Source organism: Bos taurus, chromosome 23 (genome assembly GCF_002263795.3).
Source record: "Bos taurus isolate L1 Dominette 01449 registration number 42190680 breed Hereford chromosome 23, ARS-UCD2.0, whole genome shotgun sequence".
In the NCBI taxonomy this organism is placed as follows: domain Eukaryota; kingdom Metazoa; phylum Chordata; class Mammalia; order Artiodactyla; family Bovidae; genus Bos; species Bos taurus.
In genome coordinates, this window is record NC_037350.1 from 11,270,730 (window position 1) to 11,287,773 (window position 17,044).

The 17,044-nt window shown below is 42.2% G+C and overlaps 1 protein-coding gene across 10 annotated transcripts in view; it reads left to right on the top strand.

Annotated features, from left to right (window-relative positions):
• The window catches only part of RNF8 (ring finger protein 8), a 37,110-nt gene extending 25,379 nt beyond the window's left edge, over positions 1 to 11,731 (top strand). For 5 of the 10 annotated variants that reach the window (XR_009492463.1, XR_009492464.1, XR_009492467.1 and 2 more), the window contains 5 exons: positions 1,007 to 1,096; positions 2,876 to 2,983; positions 5,191 to 5,395; positions 6,706 to 6,829; positions 11,275 to 11,363. Coding sequence is in view for 4 of the 10 variants with exons in the window: in XM_024983594.2 (XP_024839362.1) it covers positions 1,007 to 1,096; positions 2,876 to 2,983; positions 5,191 to 5,395; positions 11,275 to 11,291 (420 nt within the window). In the remaining 6 variants the exon portion in view is untranslated. 10 annotated transcript variants of the gene reach the window in all.
• Positions 11,732 to 17,044: the final 5,313 nt, after the last annotated feature.

Genomic DNA, 17,044 nt, shown 5'->3' on the forward strand with positions numbered 1-17,044 from the left:
GAGTCATGGTAAATAAGCCATTAGCTCTTGGGCATGCCAGTTTCTAGAATACCAAGGCAGAGTTCAGGCAATGTTGCCTTATCAGCACATAGTATGTGATTTATAGAGTAAATATTAGGTTAAAGGTCTTTTTTTTTTTTTTTTTCAATGAAAACAGTTATCTAGTTTTCCTGAATCCTGTATGCTGCTGCTGCTAAGTCGCTTCAGTCGTGTCCAACTCGGTGCGACCCCATAGACAGCACAGCCCAACAGGCTCTCCTGTCCCTGGGATTCTCCAGGCAAGAACAGTGGAGTGGGTTGCCATTTCCTTCTCCAGTGCATGAAAGTGAAAAGTGAAAGTGAAGTCGCCCAGGCATGTCCGACTCTTAGCAACCCCATGGACTGCAGCCCACCAGGCTCCTCCATCCATGGGATTCTCCATGCAAGAGTACTGGAGTGGGGTGCCATCGCCTTTTCCAGAATCCTGTATATCCCTGATTATTTCTTAAAAGCTGCTCCTAGTTCTGGGTAGCCTTAGAGTTAGTTACTAGTTCTTCAGCATTGGTTCCCAGAGTCACTTGGGTGGCTTTTTGAAAAATGCACATCCCATATATGTGTATAACTGATTCACTTTGCTGTGTAGCAGAAGGTAACACAACATTGTAAATCAACTATACTCCAATAAATTTGTTTTTTAAATGAAGTCCCTGGGCCCCAAGCCAAACCCACAAAGTCAGACACTCTGGAAGTTCTTCAGTTACTTTGGATGACCATGAAGGTTGGGTTATTTCCAGAGGGATTAATAGATTTGATGGCTTCCCTCCCTATCTGCTCCTTTCCCTGGAAAAAAAAAAAAAAGCAGCATTTAACTGGGATGTCTTGAAGAAACAAAAACATTATTTTGAAATTGCCCAATCCATTAATCTCTTGAACCAAAGCTGCTGACAGAGGGAGGGACAGGCATGGTGGCTAACAGGAACAATATAGTGCCATGCATCTTGAGTGTGTATCTGCTGTGTTTCTGCAGTATCGGTCTCTGGTGGAAGAGCTAAATCGCAGCAAGAAGAACTTTGAAGCGATCATTCAAGCCAAGGACAAAGAATTGGAGCAGACCAAGGTACTGGAAAGAAGAAGGTTTAGAATAATTTGGTTAGTACATGCAACTCAGCATTCTCAACAGGGCAAGGATTGCTTTGGTGAATGAAGGGAGAGGTATGGCTATTCCCTGCCTCAAGGGAAATAATCTTTAAAATTGTTTAGGCCTATAGAAGGTTCTGCCTGTAAGACAACACCTGTTTCCTTCCCTCACTCAGAAGCGAAATGCTGGAAATGATACATCCTGCAGTCTAGTCCATTGTCTGTGGTAGATGCTCCTTCAGAGTGTCTCACTCACATAGGCTAAGGGGTGGTGTAGTCAAAATAAAAAGTAGTTCATCTTGATGCATTTGTGTAATTATTTCTCACATCAAATCAATGACACTCTTAAATTAGGGGTTGTAGACTCAAATGCCCCCTGGAGTCAGACTGATAAAAGAAGTGAATGAAGTGGCCTGGGTGTAAGAACACAGTGGGGAGCTGTGAGGCGGATTTCCACCCTCACCCATACCCCAAGAGGCAGCTCTTCTCTCCAGCAGCCAGTTGCCAACCAGAAGTGCAGGTCCAGTGTTGTCAGATCGGAGTTTTCCACAGAAAATGGAAATCCAGATGTTTATGTGAAGTATCACAATTTTCAAGTAGTAGCAACAGGTTCAGTTTTTTGATACCATGAATGCCAAACTAAATAAATAAGTCTATAGGCTGGATGTAGTCCACAGGCCACCAGTTTGCATCCTCTGATGGGAAATTAATGCCTGAGTCTGACTACATCTCTCAGCCCACCCTTCCTCAAGTACACATCTGGAGCAGATTACAGAAAGGCGAGGACTCTTTTTCCACTTGATTTGCTATCCTTATCCTCTATTTAAATCATGTAGTACTTTATTCCCCAGCCTCTAAGACGCCACCACATCTTTTTAAATCCAGCAATTCAAAAGTTTTCAAGGAACTTGACTCTAGTTATAAATGGGTCCATTCCCTCTTCACTGTCCTGATTAGTCTCACAATCTTTGCTTTGATAAGAGAAAATAAAACATGAAAAATAACCTCTCAAATACACCCTCTTTTGGCTTTTCCTCTCCGCGCTAGGGGCACTTAATAAATGTTGACTTCAAGAGAGCACATCTAGATCCTCCTTGAAAAGAGTGTCCATCAGCAGTCTGTCTCTTGGGGAAAGCACAGGGAAATTGCACGGCAGGAGTGGGAAGTAACAAGCATCACAGAGCATGAGGCCTGAAGATACTTCAACAGGCCATCTCTCCAGCCTCCTGCCTCCAGGCACCTTGGGTATTATCCTTATTTTGTAGGAGAGACATCTGCAGAGAACACAGAGGACCTTATACACTAATTCAGGCTTCCTGCCTTTATGGACTGTTCCTCGTTTCTTTTCTTATCCAGTGAGCTCTTGGCTGCTTAGGATGGTTTTGTATCCCCTCTGAACTGCAGTGTGCTATAGAATACCTAATGTCTCGTTCTGGCCTCGGATGGTTGGTGGGGTTGGTATGCTGACTTCAGTTTTTCTCATTTGGTTATTTTTGGGAAGGAGACCAAAACTGCAATACCAATACATACTCATGAAGTCGAGAAAGGAAAAAAAGGATGACAGCACCCTATATTAGAAAGCAGTTCTGAGAAGCGGTAGTCCTTGGGGCAAGAATTTTATTCTTGTGTTACTACGCCAGGGTGAATTTTTAATTTAGATTCTTTCTGAATCCTACTGCAGACTGTTAATCCTGCTCTGTCCTGTTTTGCATTCTTGTTAGTTCTCCCGAATGACAGGTGGGGTTGTATGTCTTTGCAGGAAGAGAAGGAGAAGGTGCAAGCACAGAAGGAGGAAGTTCTTAGCCACATGAATGACGTGCTAGAGAATGAGCTCCAGTGCATTATTTGCTCAGAATACTTCGTTGAGGTAATGATGAGCAGTGGCTCATGCCTTCTCACTCTCCCATCCCTGAATGGAGCCTCCGCTGCACAGACTGCTTCTGCTCTAGGGTAACATTCTGAAGAGATTTTTCCTGCAGGAACTTACGGTAGCTATTTGACTTCAAAGTGGCTGCTGGGGGTGGCCACTTCTCACTTGTCTTTGTGGTCTTCTTTACCTCCACTGGCTTTTTTCATACTTCATTTGTTCTTGAGTTCTTTTTTTGGCAGAATCAGTGTTTGGGGCTATAATAAAGCCTTTATCTTTTTGTTGTTGAGGGAAAACACTTCGGTTTTGAAGAACCATCTAGGGGCTGCCCCACCCTCCCACAGGTCAGAATGTCATATGTTTCCTACATTCCAGCAACTATGTGCTGTTGGATTTTGTGGGTTTTTTTTTTTTTTTTTTTGCCTAGTGTTGAGCTCCTGCAGGTTTTTTTTGTTTTTTTTTTAACCTCCTGGGAGACATTTGATTCTGGCAGAATCCAGAATTAGATGGCATTAGAAATTTGAAGTATCAGAATAAAGCTACTCAATAAAGCTAGTCTTTCTTTGCTCTGAATGGAAACAGTGCTGAGAGTGGGCGTGCAGTGCAGCCTTTGAACAAGGGGGTAAATGTCATTGAGGTATGATCACGGGATTCAGTGGCCAAATGGAACATTTTTCAGGGACTCTGAGGCTCCTTAATGAAACATCACGCCTAGGATTTCATTTGTTATCCTGTCTTCTTTTTGCATAGACTCTCTTATTTTCACAAATTATACCATTTTGTCCAGTTCATCTTACACAACAAGTGTTAAACTAAAGTTGTTAAATGATAGTGCTTTTCAGACTCATTAAAAAGAAAACGCATACACACACAGCTTCCTTTTTTTCTGGTGGCCTTTAGGGAGCTTGGGTCTATTAGCCTCCTGAAAAATCTGTCCTGGATAGACCTGTTTCTTTTGCTTTGGATCTACTTTGACTTCAGATCATAATTTCCCCATAGTTTGTAGTCATTTGATTCCCTACTTTGGAGAAACTCAGTTAGTACTGTTTCGACATGACTTATGCACCGTAATAGAAGACTACAAGGAAAGGGGTTGGAATAGGTCATGAGTTAGCCAACCTGGAGTGTCTGCACGACATGTAAGAGACAAATAACTTGATCTTTGTTTGGTTTACAGCATGTGCTGACCTTTCCTGCTGGTCCTCTCTTAAAATCAGTGTTGGGGAAGAGATTTCATTTTAGTCAAGCAGGTTTTTAGTCCTGTTTATGAGAATTTTGTCTCATTCTTTATTTCTACTTTTTTTCTTTTTTTTGTATGTCTCATTCTTTACTGAGAATGTTTCCTAGTTGGCCTTCTGGCCTCCACTTGGAATTTGGAAAATAATGCAAAGTTTGTGTTATTTCCCCCTGCATTCCCAAAAGCAAGAAAGAAAACTTTTTAGTTCCAGAAAAAGTTGTATCTTAGGAGAGGTACAAAAACAAGGGTAACGAAGAGTATGGTTTTTGTTTTGAAAAGTAATAAGGACCTTGGCAGAAAGCTGATCATTGGGGTTGCGCAGGAGCGCCTCAGATACGGGCCTTTTTCTGCTTTCTCTCTTCTCATAGGCTTATTGATATTACTTAAGGCACTGTCAGTTGAACCCATTACCTTTTTTCCTATTTTGTTTTTAGATTCTTTTTCCCTAGCCTAAGTTCTTTTACGTATACTTTTTAAAGCTTCTTTTGAGTAGAGATAAGGCTCTCCTACCATTCTGTATACTGAGTATTCACTGTGTGAATTAAAATTGAGGTTCTAATTCACCATTAGGACATAAATTTGTTTTTTATGAGAGAACTAGTGATGTATTTGTATCAGACATGCACGTTTTCTAGTCCTACTTAAGTCCAGTGACTTGTATTTGCAGGACAGCTAAGCCACGTTGGCAGTGTGAACTGAGTTGGTGGAACAAAATAAGACAAATCAGCCTACCTGGAGCCCGAGTTTATGAGCTTAACTTTGAGAGAGAAAACAAATAATCTAACATGAAGCTTAAAATTTACAGTTCCTAGGAATGATTCTGATACCCTTTGTAAGCCCTCTAGATGAAGTTATGGTTAAATTTCCATTTCGTCTTGAGAACTAACTCCTTTCGTAACTCTGAGATCACAACGGCCCTGGGGGAGTAAGGGTCACAGTTCTCATGTGTGTGTTCACGTTTCCATTTTAGGCTGTCACCTTGAACTGTGCCCATAGTTTCTGCTCCTACTGTATCAATGAGTGGATGAAGCGGAAAGTAGAATGCCCCATTTGTCGGAAGGACATCAAGTCCAAAACCCGCTCCCTGGTTCTGGACAATTGCATTAGTAAGATGGTAGACAATCTGAACTCAGAAGTGAAAGAACGACGAATTGTCCTCATCAGGGAACGAAAAGGTGAGTGAGTATGAAAAGAGGTGAGTCCCCTCAACAGAGTTAAAGAGTTTTTTGGATCCAGAAGAGTCAGATAAATGATTCTTGAGCTTAAGAAGGAGGTGGAAGAAATGGGGGAAAGTAAAGGAAGCTAAAGGTAATAACCATGTAAGAAACAGTTGAGGCAGATGGAATATGTGGGCAGCGGGGAATGGGGAGGCTTAGGTGTTTGTGTCTTAGTTACGGGAATAGAAAAACACACGGGTGGACAACTTACAGTGTTAGTCACTAGATGGGGCTGTCGTTCAAGACAGTTTAGTTGCTGTCTATTGCTGTCGGTAGGTTGCAGAAACCTTAGGTTGGGTACACAATAAATTATAAATAGGATTTGTACAAGTCAAAGATTCAGAACTTGGAAAATGCCAAAAAATATGAAGAAAAGATGTATAGGTTCTATCTGTAAGAGTCACAGCTTAACTACACAAATCGGGCATAACGTTAAGCCAAAAAGAGATTAATTTAATCCTACTATGTTAACTTTACTAGTACTAGTATGACTCAGTCGTGTCCAACTCTTTGCGACCCCCTGGACTGTAGCCCACCAGGCTCCTCCCTCCATGGGATTCTCCAGGCAAGAATACTGGAGTGGGTTGCCATTTCCTTCTCCAGGGGATCTTCCCCACCTAGGGATCGAACCCGGGTCTCCCGCATTGTGGGCAGATGCTTTAACCTCTGAGCCACCAGGGAAGCATGTTAACTTTGTGCGTCCTAATAAAAAAGTTTCCCGGAGAGACTTTGAATAAAGAGATTAGGGAAGTGGGGGTGGGTGAGTTTCCTCAAGGAACCATACTCCCATAGAGAGTATCTGCTCCTCTAACACAAGTGATCTCATCACACTTGGGGCCTGCTCTGTTGAGGATTGCAGAGCCACTCTGCTTGAGACTTAAATGTCCTTGTGGCAAAAGAATGTATCCTGGGGCAAAGCACAAGGAAACTAGTGGATCAGAAGAATTGGTTATTAGGCAGGGATGAGAGTTCAGAGGAGGAGGGTAGATCTGATTATCATGTTCAGTCCCTTTAGAAATCCTATACAGCTCTACCCTCTGGGAAAGCTCAGAGTACTGAGAGGTCAATTGGTTGCACATAAAGGGCCAGTCAGAGAAGAAGAATCAAAAGCTCACTGCCCTTCCAGGTGCTTCCCACCACCTGGCCATCGGGAAGCCATGTTCATGTATGTATTTGGATGTACCCTTTTCTGAGTTAAGAGAAGCCAAAGGCTTAAATGCCACAGTGCTAAGAACAGGATCTTCTGTCTATTGCTTTCTTTCTCCTAGCCCTTCAGCAAATATCAGCCTCTTTGAATCAGGCCAGAAATCTGATGCTGACTTGTAAGCAGCTGTAGTGTGGAATTGGCCCTTGGTTGGTGAGCCATTGCAGGGGCAGCAGACCAGTCACAGGGTAGGTGTTGAGCCTGTTTTGCCCAAGGAAGACATTCTGACCTTTGGGAGGGTAGGGCAGCTCTCAGGTGGCTCTTTGAAGTCAAAGTATTTTCTGCTTTTTTGACAATTATGTGCTATTGGACTTTGTGCCCAGTTTTGAGTCCCTATAGGTGTGTGTGTGTGTGTGTGTGTGTGTGTGTTTTAATCCTCCTAGGAGCCACTTGATTCTGGCAGAATCCGTTGCTGTTTCTCTCCACCTCTCATCAGTCCTTAACCATTTATAGAAACATTACACTAGGCACTGGAATAAAGAGATAAGGTATTATCTCAGCTCTCACAATCTGTGGAGGAGACAGAAAAGCAAGTAGGTTGCGTGCAAGTTCCATAATAGGGTGCTGAAAAAACTGCAGAGGAGAGGACATTCAATTTGACCTGGACAGGTTGGAGGTATGGGAACAAGCTTCACAGAAGAAGTGACATTTGAACTGAGTTCCAAGGGCTCTGGGGATGATGCTTTCCAAGCAGAGGAATCAGCACAAGCACAGAGGTGTGAGAAGCAGTGAGCTGTTTGTTCCTCGCAGGGCCCTGCTTAGTGGCCCAAACAGGACACAAGGTCTGTATGGTGCCAGAGGAGCATGAGGACAGCCGAGGCTTAGGAGGTGTCTGCTGAGGTGTTGTGAATGCCTTCTGTTTTCTTCTCCCCTTTCTGAGAGGAATGCTGACCTGGGAACCCAGATTTGACCAAGCCTGTGAGCTTAAGTTTGCTGCGTCTGTGTGTGGGTGGGGATACCCAAGTACTTTCTTTTTTTGCTTTTTGGTTTTTGGATGTTATGATTTTTATTTTTTTCTTTGAAGTAAAATTGATGTACCTAGTGACTTGATATTTTTATACGTTACAGAATTATCACCATAATAAGTCTAGTTACCATCTGTCACTATACAAAGTGATTACAGTATTACTGATTATATTCCCTGTGCTGTACATTACATCCCTGTGACTTAATTTATTTTGTAAGTGGAAGTTAATTCCCTTCCCCTGTTTCACCCATTCTGCTATCACTTTCCACATTCCCGCTATCACAAACCCCCAGATTGTTCTTTGTAGATTGTATTTATAAGTCTGTTTCTGTTTTGTTATGTTTGTTCATTTGTTTTTTAGATTCCAGATTTAAGTAAAATCGTATGGAATTTGCCTTTCTCTCTGATTTATTTCACTTAACAGAGTACCTTCTAGGTTCATCCATGTTGTTGCAAATGGGAAGATCTCATTCTTTTTTATGGCTGAGTAGTAGCCCCTTGTGTGTGTGTGTATGTATTTATGTATGTGTATTTTCTTTATTCATGTGTTGATGGGCACCTAAGTTCTTTCTGTATCGTAGCTGTTGTCACTAATGCTGCAGTGAACACTGGGGGTGCATATGTCTTTCTGAGTTAATGTTTTCATTTTCTTTGGATAAATACCTAGAAGTGGAATTGTTGGGTTTTATGGTAGCTCTTTTTTTAATTTTCTGAGGAACCTCAGTATTGTTCTCCATAGTGGTTGTACCAGTTTACATTCCTACCAACAGTGGAGGAGGGTTCCTTTCTCTCCACACACCCATATAGACTTTCTTCACCCAGCCCGCTGACTAGGTTTCTTCTCAAAAGTCCAAGCATGGTAGATGCATGCAGCCATTGGAAAGAGAAAGAAGGACCCTGTGTCCTAAATTCATCTGTGACTCCTCTCACGCAGAGTTAATACTGCAAGGTGGATAATATCAGACCCCTCTTCTCTCTCCGAAGGCTAAAGCAGGTACCTTTTTGGTGACACTGGGAGCCGACAAAGTAAACCGGATCGGCCTGCCTGATGCACGCACTGGCTGAGAGCAGCTCTGGCAGCAGTCTCGGTTTCTGCAGTTATCGCAGCAAGTGCAGCTTTGAGGTTTTCTCCAGAGACAGACGGAGGTGCTGAGGCCTGATTTAGGGAAACAGGTGCCAGAGCCATCAGCAGCTTCAGTGGGCTGCAGTGTGGAGTTTAGAGGAAATTCTCAGTTCAGATACCACCCTTCTTTGCCAATTGAAAGCCGGTTTAATCCCCAGTGCATGGGAATTTTTAAAGGACCAAATGTAGGATCTGGAAAGTAGAATTGGCAGGCCTGTAATTGTCACTGTTCTGACACTGGCAGGGCCCTTTTCCTCCTGGGTAGGGGAGCGCTTATCACAGGTTTGGAGAGGAGGGTCTGCCTGTCTGATTTCACCAAGAGCAGTGCTACTCCAGGCCTGCCTGGCTGGTTGGTGTCTTCAAGGCCCATATCCCCATGGGAGAGTAATGCCTTATGATTGATTAGCCATAGATCCTCAGTAAAGTCTGTGGGGCCAGATTATCCAGAAGAGGGGAGGAGGAGGAGAGTTTAGGGTGCCAGATCCTGTGTTGGAGAAAGGGTGCCCTGGAGCTGGGGCAGATAATGAATGTTAAGCACGTGTCGCGTGAGTAATTGCAGCCTTCTGGGATATTGACATGAGGTTTTTCTGAAGGAAAGATGTTTTGTGACATGAGCTGGGGAGGTGCTGGAGCTGAGTCTTCTGTCAGTTGCCCCCCACCTTCCCCGTTTGTTCTATTCTCATTAAGTGTTGGTCGGTTCACATGAGTGTTAACATTCTCACTTTAAGCTTTCCCTCGGAGTTTCTTTGGGTTGTGCTCAAAAAAGAAAAAAGCAAAGTATCTAGAATAAAATCTTGCCAGTCCTTTAGAACAGGGATTTTCAGTCCAGAGACTTTTTCAGATTGCAGCTCCCAGCTCCCTTGGTACTGTAATATGAAGGTGAGGCTGCTAGTGGGAGTTGTCCATGGCCTTTCGGGGGTGTTGAGGTGGGGAGAAAGGTTTATGGACCACAGCTTTCCCGAATCTGTGAGAGATTGGTGGTCTCTGGGAAGATTGGCCCAGGTGAGATCACATAGCCTGTGGCTCTTGCCGGCTTCCTATAGGCTAGGAGGAGTGTGATCCAGACACAGGACAGGAGAAACTCTGTCTCTGAAGAGAGCACCTGGCAGGCTTTCCCTGGTTATTACCCATCATCACCTGTTGAAAGACAGAGCCTCATAAAGGACTATGTAGGGAATGGCAGCAGTAACAGTGTCTGCCAAGTTGACCTCATCCAGAGAGAATACTTGTTACCAAGATGTTTTATGTTTTTTTGACTCTACCGTGTGGATTGCAGATGAGATCTTATTTCCCTGACTAGGGATTGAACCCAGTGCCTGCGGCAGTGGAATTTCAGAGTCCTAACCACTGGACTACTAGGGGATTCCCAGCAAGTACCCAGTCCTGCACCAAGAACCTAGAAGGTCACGTGCATGAAGTCAGCATGCCCACCTGGTATAAGGACAGTGTTTGTCTAAGATAAAGTGGCTCTCAGCAAGACTGGCATGGGGTGGGGGCAGGTGTCCACATACATGCACTCACAGTTTATAATGCTGGACTCTTAAAAATTTATCCTTTGCAAAATTATCATGGGATCAAAAATTATCAGATTTGTTAATAGAAGCTTAAAAAAAAAAAAAATTCTCCATCACCACCCTCTCATTTTTGCCCCTCCCTTTTTCCTTCCCTTCTCTTTTGTCACTTATTGTCATTCCTTGCCTTGTCCCTTGATGGATGTCTCCTCCATAACCCTTATTATCCCCTTATATATAAATGTAATAACCCTTTCAATCTGCCTTCCAAAGCATTCCACACCTTAATCTCAAAGAAAGTCTTGAGATTGCCTTTGGTGTAAGCAAGATCCCTGCTTCTCTGGGATCAAGGAAGCAGAAGCTAATGGAAAACACTAGAGGCCAGTGAATAGCCCCTCCCACCCCCTCCCTCTCTGGACAGACTTTGAAGGTGCATCTCTTCCCTGCTTGTTGCTGTATATGTATTTCCTTCCTTCCTCCAAAAGGTACTAACTGAACCAGCTTTGTGCCTGGCACTCTTCTAGGTATGAGGAATAGAAGAAGTGAAAATCTAATTAGTTAGATGTGATTTGTGCTTTCTCGCTAATAAAGCAAGAAAGGGGCCAGGAGTGATGGAAAGAGTGTTGGCAGTCCTTGATAGAGTAGTCAGGGTAGTCACTAAGGAGAAGGTGGTGTTGGGGGAAGTTCTAAAGGCGGTGCCCATGCTGCTGTCTAGGGAAAGGGTTTTGGAGGAACAGCATGGAGGCGACATAGCGGGAGTGGAATGAGCGATGGGGAGGAGAAGAGGAAGTGAGGTCAGAAGGTTGGGCAGAGGGCAGGCTGAGTAGAGATTTATAGGCCTTTGGAAGGACTTCAACTTTTACTCTGGAAGAAGAGAAGGGTGGGCTGTAAGCAGAGTGATGTGACCTCACATCTGTGTCTTGATTCACCGTGGCTGCTGTGTGGGGAAAGGCCTGAGGAGGGCAGCAGGGAGGCCAAGGAAGGAAATGCAGGCTCCTCCTCTATTTCTCTCTCTCTCTCTTGTCTCCAAAGGAAAGAGATTGTTCTGAAGACAGTGCTCCAGGGGCGTGGACAGACTGCAAGGCACTGAGAACTTCAGATGGTCTGGAAGATTCTCTTGGACGGTCTTGGGCATCTCTGAGAGCGTGGGATGGACCCACTGGGACAGAATGAGTTAGGAAACCCTCCATCACGAGCCTCCGCCTGGGCCGTCCCTGCTGCCACCATTGTCTGAAGCCCCGACTGCTTCAGGGTCCTTGAGAGACTCTGTTCACTACATGTTGTATGGGTTATATATATCTGTTGTACTTTTTAAACTTGTTGTTATTGTTTGGGTACCTCAGAAGCACCTCTGTTGACGTTTGGGACAAATTGGGTATTACCCCTATTGCTGCCCCCGAAGGCAAAGGCAGCCTCTATTTGAGAGGATGGCATACCTCTTCTTTGTGAAAACAAGATGTCATTTCCTGAAAATAAAATGTAAAACCGATCAGTTGCTCAGCTGGGCTTTGGTATATTTATCTTCCTTTCCTTCCAGCTCCAGACAGTCTCACAAGTAAACACTGGCAGCTCATAAATCGCAACCAAGAAAGTCACTGTATCAGATGATATACTCAAGTGAATGTCTGCCTCAGAAGCCAAGCCCAAGATTGTGACCGCAGCAGATGGCTCTGTTAAGCCCCTGACTGGCGTGTCGCCTTTTCATTTCAGAGATGAGTCACCACTTCCTGGTTTTAGGATGGAGTGAATTCCCTTCTTTCAGCTGGAGTTCCAAAGTATCTGTTTTACCTAAAGTATCTGTTTTACCTAATGTCAGGCATGATTGAGAACCTGATATGCTTTAAAAAAAATTAAAAGCCATTTCTCTTTTGCTGCTTTCCTGTTTTAAACAAAACTAGTTTGATGTTTGGGAAACAGAAGCGTAGGAAAACCTGTGGTATCCTTGGTTACCAGTGATGAGAAGGAAGGAAAACACAGGAAGCTGCAGAGTAGTTATTTAAAACAAGGAGCTCCAGTAGGAAACTGGTTGTGCATTATGTCATTCAGTGATTTGTTTCCAGATGGAAAAGTATTTTCCTCTCCATTTTTACTGCCTGCCTATGGAACCTTTCTTTGTAGTTCTTTATTTATATTACAGGTATTTCATAGCGATGGTAGGTTTTTCCATTATTGAATCTTCTGTATATTGGGATTCTAGTGTCCCTAGTCTTCACGTCCATCTTTCTCAACAGGATTACTGATTGAAATACTGGTGCTGTCAAGGAAGAATAAGTTAAACATAGAAAATAATACTTTAAAAATAGCCATTATAAACCAACACCATATTGTAAAGCAGTTATCCTCCCAATAAATAAAAAATAAAATTTTTTTAAAACCTTAAAAAAAAATAGCCATTATAACCAAATCAAAAAACTCTGGCGAAATAGAAGGAAGATTACTACCATCTTGATGTAACAGTCTCCTGTTTATCCCCTGTCTATGTGTTTTGTTTATACATTGCATGGGATATAAATATTTCTAGAATTGTACAGATAAATACTTTTTTTATAAGGGAGAGGTGCTTTTATCAGAAAAGTTGACAGTCTGGGGAAATGGTAGACTCATGTCCAAAGACCAACTCCAAAAATCCGGGTTAGCTATGACAGCTTATTTTTGTTTTTTTATTATTATTATTTTTTAATTGAAGTACAATTGATAACAGTGTTGTTACTTTGCAGCGAATCGAAGTGAAGTGAAGTCACTCAGTTGTGTCCAGTTCTTTGCAACCCCATGGACTGTAGCCTACCAGGTTCCTCCGCCCCTGGGATTTTCCAGGCAAGAGTACTGGAGTGGGGTGCCATTGCCTTCAGTTATATATACTTTCTGTTTGTAATATTCTTTTCCATTATATTTTATCACTGAATGTAGTTCCCTGTGCTGTGCAGTAGGACCTTGTTGATCCGTTCTCTATATTATAGCTTCATCTACCAACCCCAGCCTCTCGCCCAGCCCCTCCCCTACTCCCTTTCCCCTTGGCAACCATAAATCTGTTTTCTGCATCCATGCGTCTGATTTGTAGATAGGTTTGTTCGTGTCATATTTTAGATTCCACCTTTAAGTGATAGCATATGGGATTCGTCTTTCTTTTTCTGACCTACTTCAGTTAGTATGATTGAAGTACATCTGTTTGCATCCATGTTGCTGCAAATGGCATTATTTCATTCTTCTTTTATGACTGAGGAGTATGCCGTTATATATATGTATCACATCTTTATCAATTCATCTGTCAGTGGATATTTAGTTTCCATATCTTGGCTATTGTGAGTAGCGCTGCTATGAATATAAGGGGTGCAGGTATCTTTTTGAATTAGAGTTTTGTCTGGATATATGCCCAGGAGTGGGATTGCTGGATCATATAGCAATTCTATTTTTAGTTTTCTGAGGACCCTCAACACATTTTTCTATAGTGGCTGTACCAACTTACATTCCCACCAACAGTGTAGGAGGGTTCCTTTTTCTGCACATCTTCTCTTACATGTTATTTGTAGAGTTTTTAATAATGACCATTCTGACCCCGGTGCGAGGTGGTTCCTCATTGTAATTTTGATTTGCCTTTCTCCAATAATTAGCAATGTTGAGCATCTTGTCATGTACCTATTGGCCATTTGTATTTTTTCTTCGGAGAAACGTCTAAGTCTTCTGTCCATTTTTTGATTGAATTGTTTGGGGGTTTTTGTTGTTGAATTGTATAAGCTGTTTGTATATTTTGAAAGTTAACCCCTTACTGGTTGCATCATTTTTATTTCTGTTGCCTTGGGAGACTGACCTAAGAAAACATTGGTACAATTTATGTCAGAGAATGTTTTGCCTGTGATCTCTTCTGGGTGTTTAATGGTGTATGAAAGTGAAAGTGAAGTCACTCAGTCGTGTCCGACTCCTTGTGACCCCATGGACTGTAGCCTACCAGGTTCCTCCATCCATGGGATTTTTCCAGGTAAGAGTACTGGAGTGGGTTGCCATTTCCTTCTCCAGGGGATCTTCCCAACTCAGGGCTCGAACCCAGGTCTCCCGCATTGTAGATAGACACTTTACCCTCTGAGCCATCAGGGAAGTCCTAAATGGTGTTATGTCTTATGTTTAAGTCTTTAAGCCATTTTGAGTTTACTTTTGTGTATAGTAAGAGGGTGTGTTCTAACTTCATCAGTTTACATGTGGGTCTCCAAGTTTCCTGATACCACTTGCTGAAGAGACTTTTTCCGCTTGTGTAGTCTCGCCTCCTTTGTCAAAGATTAATTGACTGTAGGTGTGTGTGTTTATTTCTGGGCTCTCTGTTCTGTTCCACTGAGCCTCACATGTCTGTTTTTTTGTGCAGATACTGCACCGTTTTAATTTACTGTAGTATTGTCTGAAGTTGAGAAGGTTATGCCTCCTGCTTGCTGCTTTTTCTTCAAGATCTCTTTGGCAATTCTGGGTCTTTTACAGCTTCATATAAAATTTTAGGACTATTTGTTTTAGTTCTGTGAAAAATGTCATGAGTAATTTGATAAAGATTGCATTAAATGTGTAGATTGATCTGGGTAGTATGGCCACTTTAACAATGTTAATTCTTCCAATCCAAGAGTATGGGATATCTTTCCATTTCTTTTGAGTCATCTTCAGTTTCCTTTATTAATGTTTTATAGTTCTCAGTGTAGAAGTCTTTCACCTCCTTGGTCAGGTTTATTCCTAAGTATTTTATTTTTTGGAGTGTGACTTTTGAAAGGTATTGTTTTTTTTCTTACATCACTTTTGTGATATTTCACTAGTCGTGTAAAGAAATGCAGATGATTTCTGTGTGTTAATCTTGTATCCTTCCTTGCTGAATTCATTTATAAGTTCTGGTAATTTTCTATAGAGTCATTAGGGTGTTCTATGTACAGAATCGTGCCGGGCTTCCCGGGTGGTCCAGTGGTTAAGAATTCATGTCACAATGCCAAGGACACCGGTTCAATCCCTGGTCCAGGAAGATCCCTGGGTGCCTTGGAGCAGCTAAGCCTGTGCGCCACAACTACTGAGCCCACGCTCTTGAGCCCACGCTCTGCAACAGAGAAGCCCTCACAGCCAAAGAGTGACCTCTCTTTGCCACAACTAGAGAAAGCCCACACGCAGCAACAACAACCCAGTGTAGCCAAAAATAGATCAATAAATGAATGTTTAAAAAAAATCATGTCATCTGCATATAATCATCTGGTAATAGGGTCACATGTTTTGAAATCATCTGGTAATATGGTTGCATGTTTTGAAATCGGAAGGTACGAAAGGACCTAGGGTGAAAAGCCTGTCACCTTTGTGCCCCAGTGGCACTTCCCTGCACAGAGGTGACGAGTGGTGCTGCTTCCTCCTATGTTCTTCCAGAGATGTTCTCTGTCTGTACAAGCAAAACATACATGTAGGCCTTCTTTCCCACAGATGGTAACAAACTGCACACTGCTTTGCACCTTGCTGTTTCCAGTCACATCTTGATGACTGGTCCGTGTCAGAACATGTGGAATCTTCTCTTTCTGTGTCACAGCTGCCTAGTACTCTGTTACGTGTTTGCACCATGAATTTGTTTTTCCAGTTTTTCTCTTTTTAAATCTAAGTTGCTTTAAACCCTTTACTCGTTGTTCATACAACTCTCAAAGTCCTATTAAATAGATCTCAGAATATATACTTTCAACTAAAACAAACAAACAAAAAATAATGGCAATAAAAATGACATAGACCCCATAAAGTGGTATATGAAGAATGAAAAAAAGGAAATCTGGAAATTCACCTAGTGGGAGTTCTTTATTAAAATCAAGGAGTTGTAATCTTAAAAAAAAAAAAAATTATGGATATAGCTTTTTCTAAATGTTAGTAATGGTCTAGTAAATCTGGTTCCATAGTAATCTGACTACTTCTATCTGCAATTCCAATAATCTACATTGAAATAAGAACAGAATCTATTAGGCTCCCAATTCCACCAAACCCTACAGTACAAAACTTCAGTAAAACCAAGGCAGAGTATCCATGGTAAAATCAGTCTGCTCCCAACCAACCAAGAAAAAGATATCATTTGGTATGAATAGCCATTTACATTCTGACAAGATCTAGGCTTGAGAAAATCAGTTTCATTTCTAGTAAGATTTGTGTCATTGCCACTAAAATCCTTATAATTTATGTTGCATGCTATATAATTGTGTTGGGTGACTGCAAATGAGCTGTATAGTTAAAACTATAGTTAACTGGTTCTTAAATGGTCAGGTGGTTACCATGCTGGAGAATTCCATGGACAGAAGTACAGTCCAGGGGTTCACAAAGAATTGGACACGACCGAGTGACTAACACTTTCACTTTTTTTTTTTTTTTACCATGTTGGGGACAAGTAGCTTCCCTCTTTTTACTCTGTTTTAAAACAGTGCTGCAGGGAACAGCCTTATACATCACTGGAGGAAAGATCCTCAGAAGAGACACCTCTTAACTCAAGAGCCTAAAGGCTGTCTGCAGAGACTGATCTCACAGCATGATCCTTTTCTTCTCTTCCTTGGCTGTTGGACACAGTGACTTGCAACCTCTCCTTCCAAAACACATGTTTCAAGGGTGCACACAAGTTCAGACAATGAGTTCTTAAATAAAAAAAAGACTTTAAAAACGGGTTTGAATCCCCAGTCCTGCTATTTGTAACTGTGTGACCTTGGGCAAGTTACTCAACCTCCCTGAGCCTCAGTTTCTTCATATCTAAAATACCCTGATCTGTTATTGTGAGGTCTAAATATTCCAATTATTGCACTGCTCAGAAACAAACTTAAATGTTCTGTTATTA